We start from the raw sequence: 13,005 nt of genomic DNA, 5'->3' as shown, positions 1-13,005 counted from the left end.
TTCGTTTCCTGCACAACATGTGCAACATATAAATATAGTAGGAATCTCTCTCTCTCTCTCTCTCTCTCTCTCTCTCTCTCTCTCTCTCTCTCAGACATCCTTTGTTTTCCAAGATGTCCAACTAAAAACACAAGAGCTAAACATAGCACAAACCTAAGACATGCATCACAAGCACATCCCATCCCCATATGAGATGTAGTATAGTTGACATCTGCTGTTTGAAACTATAGTAGTACTGCGTATACATTAGTGGATGTATGTCTTGATTTTAACATGAAACAAACTTCATTTGATTTTATTGCCTTGCCAACTCTTGGCTCGAGTAAAAGGAGTACAACTTATACAAGAGTTACGTGTCCCAAAAAGTTCCAAAGCCTTCACAAAAATGTTGCAAAACCACCGAAGCTCTCCACCTTGAGACAAGAGGACAACAGTCTTTGTTTACAATGGTAGATCTGAGTATTCAATCACATTCCCCTGAGAAAAATATAAGGAAATCTGCATAAGCTACGAGCTTATTGAATAATGCAATATCAAGGCTAAATCAAGTTGTGTATCGATACTATAATTTGAGCATCTCAAGAACTTATGTCCGGACCATATACACATACTAAAAGCTGATTCATGTGCTGCACAAGTCCTATCAACTCCTCATGAGTTGCAGTTATAATGATTCACAGCGTGTTTCATTGAGTTGGACATTACCGAAAAGGTAAATTTCAGCAAAACGGAGTGATGAGAATTACTAAGGTTCAAAACTGTCCCAGTTTCATAAACTCGTTTTAAGGTCTAAGCACATGCCATCTACAAGGTTCAGAGTCAAAAGAAGGAGAAGATAACTCATGAGTATGCTCAAAATTAGGGATTTCTCCAATCATATATGAATGTGAAAATAGGCCTCAAACATCATGTCCAAAGTTTTTGACAGCCCGGATTTGTCCCACAAAAGTTCTCTGTGTCTCAAGAGTGTCATTGTGTGTTCCGAGCGTGTTCTAGAGTGTACTGACAAATATTGAGAAAAATACGATACTTCTAATTTGAGTGTTGGACGTGTCCAGAGAGTGAGAGTGTCTGACACCAGTACATGACCTCTGGTGCGGTGTCCTTGTTTCATAAATAGAAGTATGAACATGCAATACAGTAGTAACACGGTGTCACAACAAAACCAAAGGCAGCACAACCAATCCAGATCAAAAGAAAAAAAAAATGCAACACAACCCAAGCTTAAACGATTTGCAAACCAAACTACTACAGAAAAGCAGACAAGGCCGTAGCAAAAAGCAACAAACGTAACTATAAAGTACGAGATATTCCCTAGTCAAAGACTCTAAACTAGAAAAAGCGTCCACTTTTAATTTGGGGAATCTGAAAAGAAATATTCCACAAGAAGCAAAGCTGCTTGTTAGCATGGAGAACCTGGTTTGACCATCCTTCAAAGTCCTAGAGTTTATCCTGGCTCTAATATCCTTAATTCCACAACAATATTCAAGAGGACATAATCCCATTCCAAGATTTAAAGCTGAAATTCTCTCCATCCACAAGTTATACGTAGTTGCATCTAGGAGAGCTCAAGCACGCGATTGCCAAATGAATTCGAGCATGCAATTTATTGTGAGAAGAAATGGAGTAAAAACATACAGAAACAATGTCAAGTTTGGGAAACACAACATCTCAGTTTGACAATCTTTAAAGAGGCTCAAGCAATTAGGTTTTCAAGGCTTCCCATGAAGACTTTCACTACTGAAAGCATTTAACCTGTGTTATTAATGGAAATGGATTGCTACCATGCTGAAAAAAAGAACATGTAGTTGGCGTCATTGAGTTGTGTAGGACCAAAGTGACAATGGTATAAAGCTTACCTAGCTAACGTATAATAAGCACTCTGCAGCGGACCACCAGAAGAGTGCCTTTTGTGTCTCTCCACGGAGCGTCCGCCAACTGAGTACAGCATTTCCTGTGGTGACAAATCTCCAGGAACAATATCTTTGCAAGCGAAGGGTTCATGAGTTGCTATCTCCCCTTGACACTCGTACAAAAAAATAACTCCAACCTCTTTTACTTCAAAAGTACATCTACCCTTTTCTTGAGTGAGTCCAACATAAAATTCCATCGGATGCACTGAAACCACTACCTCATCACCACCATCCAACAGATCCCTGGAATTCCAATGACTTATCCATATCATATTTTCATTGGCTTTCGGAATACCAATAGACACTGGGCAATGCGCGCATTTAACATGCTTCGTTTTATTGTCTATCTTAGTTGTCAATGGCGCAAGAAAATCAGAAACAGTTACTACGTTCTTCCAAGTTGTATATATACAGCATATAACGAAGCCTTGGATCTTGTAATGAGCACGTGAAGGAACAAGAAACGATAGGGAGGACCCTTTGGCCTTAATGCTAAACACACTTGGAATCTCATCCCCGGGAAGGAAATAACTGTATACACCACCTTCAAACAATTTCTGCGTCACAGAAATAACATTATTTGTAAGAAAAAATAAACACGAGAGAGAGAGAGAGAGAGAGAGAGAGAGAGAGAGAGAGAGAGAGAGAGAGAGAGAGACATGGAGAGAGAGCCACTTCACAAGTTCACTTGCAGACATGTTGTACCAAGGAACAACAGCTTCTATGTTCGAAAACCCCCACGCCTTTAAGTTCTCTACATCAGCCGTGCTCATAGATTCTAACTTGAAGTGACCCTCAATTTCAACTAAATTTTCACAATCCCTACAGAAAATGGTTAGTGGTCCAGACAAAGTCGACTGATATGACACTTTTTGTAGGGATGGGCAGTCTTTCACACTCAACTGCTTGAGTCCAACGTTTGATACCCCTGTAAGAGATGTTAGCCTTTTGCATGAATCTACAAGAAGCTTCCGCAGCCCAGTAAGATCTCTAACACTCTCTGGCAGGCTACAGATATTATTTGCACTTAGATCCAAGTACTCCAGTAAGGGCATGTTACTAAAATCCAAGGGAAAATCATCATTGAATAGATTGCTGCCTGCAAGACTTAATTTCACTAAAGAGCGAGGTAACTGAAAAGAGGAAATATCTGGGCTTTTCCGGGGCTTCGATGAGCGCGACCTTATTATTCCTTGCCATGATTTGACCACCTCGGAAGCAGATTGCTTAACACGAACCCCATAAGTATGAAGCACTTTCAAAGAACCTATTTTCTGCCCCTCTGTTGGCCACCAGTCAAGATTTGAGCAGCCAGAGATGATGAGTGTCTTGAGAGATTTTAGCATACAAATATTACGAGGAAGGTTCTTGAGATTTTTACAATCTTCTAGATTTAGGAGAATGAGGCCTTCTAGCTTCTCAATGGATTCATGAATCTTAACCAAATTTACACAATCTTCAAGAATCAATTCCTCAAGATTGGGAACTCCAGAGAAGTCGGGAGTTTTCGTAAGCTCTTGGGAATGACTGAGATCAAGTATTTTCAATGTCTTACAAAACTGCAAAAAGGAAAAAAGGAAAACTATGATTTCTCAAATATATATTCAGTCCCAAATATTACATAAAGTAAAAGAAATTTTGAAAATCGAGTTACCTTAGTTCCTTCCCAAACTCGTTTCAAATTGCTATACTGCAAGTCCAAAGCAACCAAGCTGCCCATAGGAAAATCACTTGGTATAGTTCTTAAAGGAAATCCATGCCAACACAACCATCTTAATTTGTTAGGAAACTTTTTAAAGGGTCCACTGATTTGAACATAGTTGAGCTGGAGTAGTTTTAGATTGGCCATGTCTGAAAACGCATCGATCACCACATGTTTTGACGTGTTTGAATTTCTTGCAGAAGTGTTGTCTGATAAGAATGTTTTGTCCAGAGTTTTTCCGTCCTTGTTGCTTTTTCCACCATCAACACGACATCTTGTAGTGGAAGCCTTATCTTCCTCTATCTTATGCATGTCTAGGATCAGGCCCTCGATTTTGTACGTGCCCTGATTAAAATAAGGATGAAAGCGGAAGCCAATTACGAAAATGAAAGTGAAAAGACATCAATCATTAAAAAAAAAAAGCACACAATAGACACGAGGGCCCTCGCACATGCTTTCAGAAGAAAGGGACTTACAGATTTTTCTCTCAACACCTTAAAGGAATCATTATCACGCCATAATCTGCTACGGCTCCCAAGCTCCTTCAGCGATTCCTGTCGAACAATCTCTCTTCCCATGTCCTGAAGCAATTTGTGCATTTCAAGGTTGTTAAACACATCGATGGTTAGTAGGCACGTATCTTTCAGATTTTGAATGCCAATTGTTGTGTAGAAATCACATTCATCTAAGATGTTAATTGTCCAATCCCTATCCCGACCAACAAAGAAACACGCAATGTGGAGAAACAACTCTTTGTCATGATCATCTTGCAAACAATCGTAGCTTGTCATAAGTGTTCTAAGGATTTGACCATCAGGAATTGCTTCCAATTTCTTCAAAGCACTTACCCATACGTCTACACTTCGCCCTGATAGAGCAGAACCCAAAACTTGAAGAGCTAAAGGAAGTCCTCTGCAGTAATGTACTACTCTCATAGCATATTCCAAGAAATCGTCAATGGGATGAGCTTGTCCAAACGCATGCAAACTAAAGAGCTCAAGTGAGTCCTCATTGTTGAGAGGACTGACCCGGTGCACCTTATGAACTTCACGAGGATTTAACAACCGTTCGTGCCTAGTTGTTACAATGATTTTACTTCCTGGAGTAAACAAGCGTCGCATTCCAAGCACTGCATGTAGTTGATCAACTTGATCCACGTCATCAAGAACAAGGAGAAGTCTTTTACAACTTATGGCATCAGCAATTTTAATAATCCCTTCATCAACACAGCTCGGCTTTTGCTCTTTCCCGATATCAGAAATTAGCTGTTGTTGCAGTTTAACTAAACCATTTGGTTCCTGCGAACGTTGCCTGATATTCGCAAGAAAGCTACTACCATCAAAGTTTTCTCTGTTTAGATTATAGACAGACTTAGCAATGGTTGTCTTTCCTATTCCACCCATCCCACATATTGCGATCATACTAGCATCCATCGCCCCATCTTGCATCCACAAATTAATTATTTGTACTTGTGGAAGTATTCCAACCAGGAAGGGGCTAATACTCAAGTCTCTGCGATTCAATTTATCTCTGATCACGTTGACAATTTTTTGGATGAACTTTGCCTCATACCTTCAATTCCCAAGAAAATTGGAAAAGTATTCACATAAATTATGTCAAACTTATTATTCATTGTTGGGGAAACGGCATATGAAAAGAGCTTCACCACTACTTCGGCTATTGTATAATTTACAAAATAATCTAAATATATAGTTCCAAGTCTGTAAGAAAGACATTGGTTGAATAAAACTAAACATAAAACACACTAGACAAACACAAAACTACCTATGTATGGAGATCCACAAACTCAAGTTTTACGCAACGGACACTTAACTATTTTCTGCCAAGTGAGTGTAGATGATGCTCATTCATAAGCATATTTACATCAACCTCAAAAAATCTGAGCACAAAACTCGAGATGAAGTAACAAAATGATACTTTGAATATAAATGAGCTATGTGACTAATGATGTCTACAAATAAAAATTCAAAGTTTACATTTTTAGAGCATGGTAGTATAGACACCTCATTTCGATAGTTTGTACTGCTTAGGCCTACTACTATCCACCACCCTGTAACGTCAATGATTTAACGTGCGTTACTAGAATTTTACCTCAAACTCTGAGACATTTCGAATTTCATGCAAAGTATGTCTCAAGTTAGTGTTTGTCCTCATTTTTCATTTTTAACCATATTCAAACTAGGCCCTGAGGTAGATGTGGCTCTTAGCCCATCTAGTTATACTCCTTGACTTTCAAGGAGAATGATTGGGTTTTGACAAGCCAAGGAATGGGCTAGTTGTGGGTAGGGGTGTTCAAGAAAACCGCCCTAACAGCTTCTATTTGGTCTGGTTTCTACAGTCCATTAGTGAGTTATGGTCTCGAAAAAATAAGAACCGTTAATTTTAGTTTGGCTACTGGTCATCAATTTAAGAACCATGGTTAGAACCGAACCAGACCGGACGGCTTATTTGGCACTCAATCTCAGCCATTGAATCAATTGTTGAGATGATATTCTACTCTCTCCTCTATGTCATTCACACCTAATCTCTCTCTCCCTCCCTCCCACACGGGTCACAACACCCTCCCCTTCCCACTCCGGCACCTCCATGTCCGGCAGACCCCAACTCCGGCCAGCCCCATCGAACCCCGACTCGGCGAACCCCACCTTCTCTTGACCCCTCCACTCCCCCACCATTCCCACCCAAAACAAAATCCCAACTGCCACATTTGCCGTCGATTCCAAATCTTGTGTTAAAGAATCTGTTGATGTGGGTTTTGTGAGTGAGGATAATAAGGAGAGGAAAATGGTGCTGTCTGAGTGTGTTAAAGAATCTATTGATGGGTTGGAACTTGATGTTGGGGTTAAGGAGAAATCCGATGTCGGTTTTGCGGGTAAGGACGATATGGACGTAGAAACAGTGTGCTCGGATGGTGGGTTGAAACCAAATGTCGGGGTTAAGGAAGAACCTGATGTGGGTTTTGTGCATAAGGAGAATATGGATGTTGAAAATGTGGGGTCTGGTTTTGTTAAGAAATCTGGACACAAAATGTCATTCAACTCTCTCTCTCTCTCTCTCTGCCGTTGGTGGGTTTTGAGGGGCTGCCTGGAGTTGGGGTTGGCAAGACATGGATGTGCCGGAGTGGGGAGGGAAGGAGAGATTAGTTGTGAGTGACATAGAGGGTCTCATCCAAAAGGGAGTGCCCTGCCAGTAGAAAGAATTTTGCATAGTAGCATTAGGAAGGATAAGGAAAGATTAACGGCATTTTTTGGAGGAAACGTCACTGAATTATGTCATCATTACATCACCAGACGGAAAAGTTAACTGACAACATTAGTAACGCCAAGAAGGCATGGCGTTCAAGGAAACGTCAGGTAAGCTCTATTGGTGGCGTTTTTTAAGCGTCAGAAAGATACGCCCTTGGCTGTGTCGCCGATGCTTTGCACAAACGCCACAATAACCTTTGCCGATGCTTATCAGGTATTTGCTGGCATTTTTTTTTGTGTCCCTAAAACTTAAATTTCCTGAAGTGTTTCTTGATGCCTGTGCTTCATGCATATAAGGATAGAGACAAATGAACTAATGGTGATGAATCGAGGCCTATCATTAAATTAGGCGGGGTGAGGGCCTTTGCATTCGGTACCTTAGCGGTGATCACGTGATCGATCAAGCCTATGCCCATCCATGGGTCACTGTATGGTTCTTGGACCTAATCAGAAAGGCCGACTCCAAGTTATATTGGTGCTTGTAGTGCTTGTCAGGAATTGGCGGAGGCCTTTGAATCCCAAGTATTTATTAGCTTTGTATTGTACTTGGCATTTCAAGCTGATACCGCAGTTTTTTGTCGTCCACCCACCAGCTCACTCACTGATAGTCATCGATATCATTATAAACAAGGACATTTCAAGAAACTTACCCGTCAAATTCATTTTGAAACAAGGACATTTCAAGAAACTTACCCGTCAAATTCATTTTGCAAGACCATCCCAGCCAAATTTGAAACATCTCTGAGTGCTGCCCTCCAATGCTCCAACTTTTTCATCCACTCCTCATTTCTTTCATTGGTTTCTGTCCCCAACCGCATTTCATGTCTAGTAAATGCCTCAGCAAAACTCCCTGTTTGCTTTCTAACGTCAGATGGATCCACGTCATAGAAAATAGGTAAAACTTCGTGCCGAGATGTCTTTTTGTGGTGGAGGATCTTCACAAGCTCCTCAAGGCACCATCTCGAGCAAGCATAAGTTTTTGAGAACACAACTATTGAAATCCTTGACTGTTCAATGGCTTTTTGCAGTTCCGATTCAATGTCCTCTCCTCTCACAATTTCATCATCATCTCTAAAAGTGTGGCATCCTGCTTGGACCAAAGCTACATAGAGGTGATCGGTAAAGGTCTTGCGGGTGTCTTTACCCCTAAAGCTCAAAAAAACATCGTATGCACATCCCGCAACAGCCATTGAACAAATTCTAAGAGATGAATAATCAAGCAACCTGCTTTTTGATAAGCACCATTGGGATCTGCAGAAGCTGTCACTATACTAATGTTAACATATGACAAATATTATAACAAGGTCAACAAAATAGAAATCCAACGTAAAAACCATAATACACTGAGGGAAATGCTTCCATGTAGACAGTGTCCATAGCTTTCAATGCTTGAGCCATAAGAGCTCTTTTTTGATTTTTTTGGACTAGTTTTTTTTGAACATCGAAAGAACTATGACCCCTCACTCCATCTGTCTTCAGCCTATGCAACGGATCACAAGGATCCACCAACCCACCCAATCACTTCAAATTTACCTGTTACAAGTGAGCATGGACCGGATTGGTCCGTTTTCATAGAAAAATAAGAACCAAACCGTGTTTTACAGTACAAGAATTTGAGAACTAAACCAACCCATTAAATTTGTGGAACCAAACTAGCCCAAACCATTAAACATAGACTAATTATGGCTTGAACCACCACGGTTCCATCGTAGCCAATATAAATTCAAAACTTGCATCCATTTCGGAAACCCCTTGTTCGTTTATCAAATTTTTTTTTATGAAATTACCTAAAGTGACTAGATAAACCAAAATCCGTAAAATTAAAATTTCATGATAGGTTTTCATATAAAATATACAAGAATTCAGCAACCACTAACCAAGTACCAAATTAGGAAGTAATTTCTAATATACCAGATGGAAACAAAAGATCAGAACTCCACAGAAAGAGATACTTCATCCTCCATCTCATCTAGCTCAGCCTTCTCCATCTCAGCAATCTCATCCATCTCCATCTCAATATATTTCATCAAATTAAAGCTCTTAGATCCCTCTTTAAAACAGGCAATGCATTTCTACTACATTGCTACAAAACATTTTTGCAATTAAAGCAAAGAATCGAATGTGAAAACCGGCATAGATGTGATGACCCTTTCTTCTGTTAAAAGGTACTCCCTCCGTTTCAAAACGAGTGACTTTTTTGGAAAAGAGTGTCATTTTCAATTGCTTATATCTTTCAATATGAGTATTAAAAAAATATGCAATATGGATCTTGTTTAATAGATTTTAATTAGTTCTATTAAACAAAGTTTTCAAAATCACATAAAACTTTATAAATCGAGAGATATAAGCATTTTAAAATGGCACAGAATCCCAAAAAGGCTACTCATTTTGGAACGGAGGGAGTATGATCGTTAGCTGCGACAAGAGCAACAAGACTAAGACTACATTTTCATTCGTTCAGGGGAAATCAACAAAAACTACTAAAAATGTCTGATAAAACTTGATTCGCTTAGTTTATTGTCATTGCTAAATCAACTTTGCACAAAAGCTGGAATTACTCGACTGCAAGGTTGTCAAATCGCAAATCGAATCAAGAATCGGATTGACTCTTTTCGAACAGGAATTGAATCAAATCGTGAATCGTAATGATCCGGTTAATTCCAAAAGTACATTCGAAAATGTATCCATGCACCTATATAATAAAGATACATTGTGCAATTGAAAATTTTAAGCTTAAATCGATATAAATTTTTGTTTTTTTGTTATTAATTGATGATCATGTCGTCTAATAGAAAAGACACCTATACATGCAGAAAAATTAGCACTATAGCAAAATGGATATGTGCTTATAGATGTTGAAGATTCGTTATAGAAAGGAAAGCTTATAGAGCATCCACAGTGGACTAATCAAAAGTGGATAATCAAAAGTTGACATATTATCTTTTAGTTATCCATTTAAAAGGCTGCTAAAGTTAGCAATGTAGATATCCTCAATGAAATAGTCAAAATTGAATAATCAAAACTTGCCATATCATATTTTCAACCTATAAAAATTTTAAAATTGTCACCATATAAAACAATTTTTAAAAAAAATAGTTTTCAAACTAATAAAAACGGGTTATTAGAAATAAAAAATAATTTTTTGAAAACTTTTATTTTGAAAAAAACACTTTTCGGAAAAAGTTTTAAAAAATAATTTTTGACAAACAGTTTTACTGTATTTGCAGAAAAAAAAACACAAAAAATTCTTTTAAAAATATGAGAGAGAGAGAGAGAGAGAGAGAGAGAGAGAGAGAGAGAGAGAGAAGGTTTTTGTCTAATGATGGTGTACTTGATTGAAAAAATATAGGGACCACTAAATTTGGTTATTGACAAAATGTTGTTAGTTTTGATTATTCAAGGGCCAAAATTTGATGAGTTGCTAATAGGTTATTAAGTTTTGTTATGCCATAGTGAACACTTTTTTGAGGAAATACTGCTAACTTTAGCAACCATATATATGGTTTTGGTTATTCCACTGAGGATGCTTTTAGCCTTAACAAAATAAAAGTTCGTAGCCGAATACGTAGAAACGAAACTAGCTTATATGGCAAAATATGTGGGTTGGTTCAAGGCCCATCCCTGGTCTATGATTTTGAGGATACACAAATTAAAGAGTTGTGAGATTACACATCTATGTAGATATTATCCCCAAGACTATTCACAGCTACTTTGTATAATTACCATCTAACAAATTAAAATTATAATATTTTACAGACGATAAGTACATCTATTGACCCCTATAATAATAAAAATTTGAAAATCTAACCAAAATAAAAGTGTAACTCATTAATATAAGGTCTCTTAGTTGTAAACATCTTTAGAACGAGTACTATTTTAAAGTTTAAGAAGAATGAGAAAAAAAGAATTAACAACATACTCTGAATCGGAATAAATACCAGCATTAACAAATTTTGCATGGGTATACGGATTTGCCTACATAACAATATTTGATTTTCTGTTCTTTCTTTTCTATCTATAAGAAAAATTAATGCAAAACCCCCAAAGTGGCTCCATATTAGTCGAATGCAACAACTATTAGTATAAATCTTGATCAGATTCGTCTAATTTTTGTGTGAATGATTCATGAATCGTGGGATTAATTCTGACAACTATGCTAAACTCTGTAGCTTTCCATCGTCATTGCTAAATCAACTTTTCACAAAAGCTGGAAGTACTCGATTGTGTAGCATTCCACCGGGAAGTTTACAACCCATACTTGATTACTACAATTTCTTTCAGGTTTGAACTTCAAAGATATGTACTATATATGGTTAAAAAATAAACCATTCTTCCTCTACTCTGTATTCTCATGTTCTTTTGCTTCCTTTAGCTTGTCTGAGTGATACAAACATCAGCTCCCAAATAAACAGGGTAATAGACTATATATAGGGTTGACCTGACTAATTGCTCTAGTACATGCAATCCTCCGTCCACACATACCGAACAATCTCTTAATTTACCGGAGAATTACTGGTCCTACTGGACATAAGCCATAACGAAGACAAGCACTTGGACCGAGTTGAATTTATGATCTGCTCCTATGTTTCATGAACCGCTTAATTATACGGATCACTTTAATTCTACTTGTGGTTAACATTTGACAAACAAAATCCCAGAATTCAGAACGAACCGAAAACCTTCAAAGATTCAATTCAAATTCGTTAAACAGTAAAAAGTACATACATACATCTTTATATATATTTGCAGAGAAAAGTATAATTGAGAATTGGATTGGGTCAGGATCATACCATGAAGGGAGAATCTGAAGAATTCCGAGTCTCCAAAGAAGCTATGATACATCGAAAAGAAAAAAAAAAAACAACTGGGTTTGGGTTGAACTTAAACGCTTCTTGGTAATTGACTAGGCTGCTATGGGACAGCATTTCCCTTGACTGCGCCCAGACATGGATACAGCAAAATTGTATAGAAGAAAACTAGATAGCTGGTACTGTACAAAAGAGAGTTTCCCGAACTGGGGAAATTATTCAGCAATCCGGGAGCGGGAGCGGGAGCGGGTTCGGCTCCCTCTAGTGTGATACAATCCAGTATGCTTCATTGTGTGGCTGAGATTAAATCTATTCACCCACACTTGTATCTATGGCTACACTTTTGCCACATGCCCAGCTTATTTCCCATCCCTCTCTCTTTTGACCCTTTTGGCTCCCAGCCAGTCTGATCCGCCAACAATGAAATTTTTTTTTCTTCTATGGTTTTCTTTTAGGGCACTCATTGAAAGTTTTTGAGTCAAAAATTAAGGGAAATGCACTTGCAGGGCAGTGCCATTAACAAAAAAAAGAGTGGCAAAATCAGCAACCAAAATTAAATATAACTATTTAGGATAAAATGATCAGAAAATAAGATTTTTGCACCAATTCAAACGGATTGAAAATTAAACACTTAATTTTTTTTAAGACTGTTAATAAATTAAGTAAAAAAATTAAGTGTTCTAATTTTTAATACGTTTGGATCGGTGCGAATATCTTATTTTTCTAATCATTTTATTATAAAATGTCATAATTAATTTTTGGTTATAAGGCTTTCAATGAGAGCTCTAAGAGAATCATAAAATCAAATGAAAAGCACATATTTAATTATGAGAGGCCTAGAGACAAAAATTAATTATAACCCTTTAGGATAAAATGATCAGAAAAATAAAATTTTTACACCATTCCAAACGTAAAATTGGAACACTTAATTTTTTAACCATAATTTTTAATATATAAAAGGTCTAAAAAAAATGAAGTATTTTAATTTTCAATCCGTTTGAATCGGTGCAAAGATTTTATTTTTCTGATCATTTTAACCTAAAGAGTCATAATTAATTTTTGAATCTAAGACTTTCAATGAGAGCCCTAAGAGAATTATAGAGGTATGTTTTTGCGGGATTAGACTCGGTGGGGAGCCAAAAGGGTAAAAACAGAGAGGGCTTTTGGGGTGGAAAATGAGCTGATCCATGTGGCAAAAGTATAGCCATAGATATGAGTGTGGATGGATTGATTTAATCTCAACCACACAATGGAGCGTACTGGATTGTATCACACTGGTGGGGAGCCGAACCCTCCGGGAGCACCCCACATGGAGT

General features: G+C 37.8%; 1 protein-coding gene across 5 annotated transcripts; it reads right to left on the bottom strand.

Annotated features, from left to right (window-relative positions):
* Positions 1–218: 218 nt before the first annotated feature.
* LOC131336725 (disease resistance protein RPV1-like) lies at positions 219–11,843 on the bottom strand. Of its 5 annotated transcripts, XM_058372669.1 has the most exons (7): positions 11,672–11,843; positions 7,575–8,141; positions 4,092–5,187; positions 3,568–3,960; positions 2,573–3,472; positions 1,860–2,470; positions 219–477 (listed from the first exon to the last, which is right to left on the bottom strand). In XM_058372669.1, exons 2-7 carry the CDS (start codon positions 8,069–8,071, stop codon positions 468–470), a joined length of 3,507 nt encoding a protein of 1,168 aa, XP_058228652.1. In that variant the 5' UTR covers positions 8,072–8,141; positions 11,672–11,843; the 3' UTR covers positions 219–467. The 5 variants fall into 5 exon arrangements, with proteins under 5 accessions (XP_058228652.1, XP_058228649.1, XP_058228651.1 ...); XM_058372666.1 differs by having other exon boundaries at positions 1,860–3,472; XM_058372668.1 differs by having other exon boundaries at positions 1,860–3,472; positions 7,575–8,132; positions 11,672–11,760.
* Positions 11,844–13,005: the final 1,162 nt, after the last annotated feature.

Source organism: Rhododendron vialii, chromosome 8a (assembly GCF_030253575.1).
Source record: "Rhododendron vialii isolate Sample 1 chromosome 8a, ASM3025357v1".
NCBI lineage: Eukaryota > Viridiplantae > Streptophyta > Magnoliopsida > Ericales > Ericaceae > Rhododendron > Rhododendron vialii.
This window is presented reverse-complemented; position numbering and strand designations above follow the sequence as displayed.

Excerpts from the sequence above, each read along its gene's own strand:
- LOC131336725 (XM_058372666.1), bottom strand. The coding sequence starts at position 8,071 with ATGGCTGTTGCGGGATGTGCATACGATGTTTTTTTGAGCTTTAGGGGT. Across the intron at positions 3,961-4,091 it reads AGGTGTTGAGAGAAAAATCT|GGCACGTACAAAATCGAGGG; the intron begins GTAAGTCCCTTT and ends TATTTTAATCAG. Across the intron at positions 3,473-3,567 it reads GAGTTTGGGAAGGAACTAAG|TTTTGTAAGACATTGAAAAT; the intron begins GTAACTCGATTT and ends TCCTTTTTGCAG.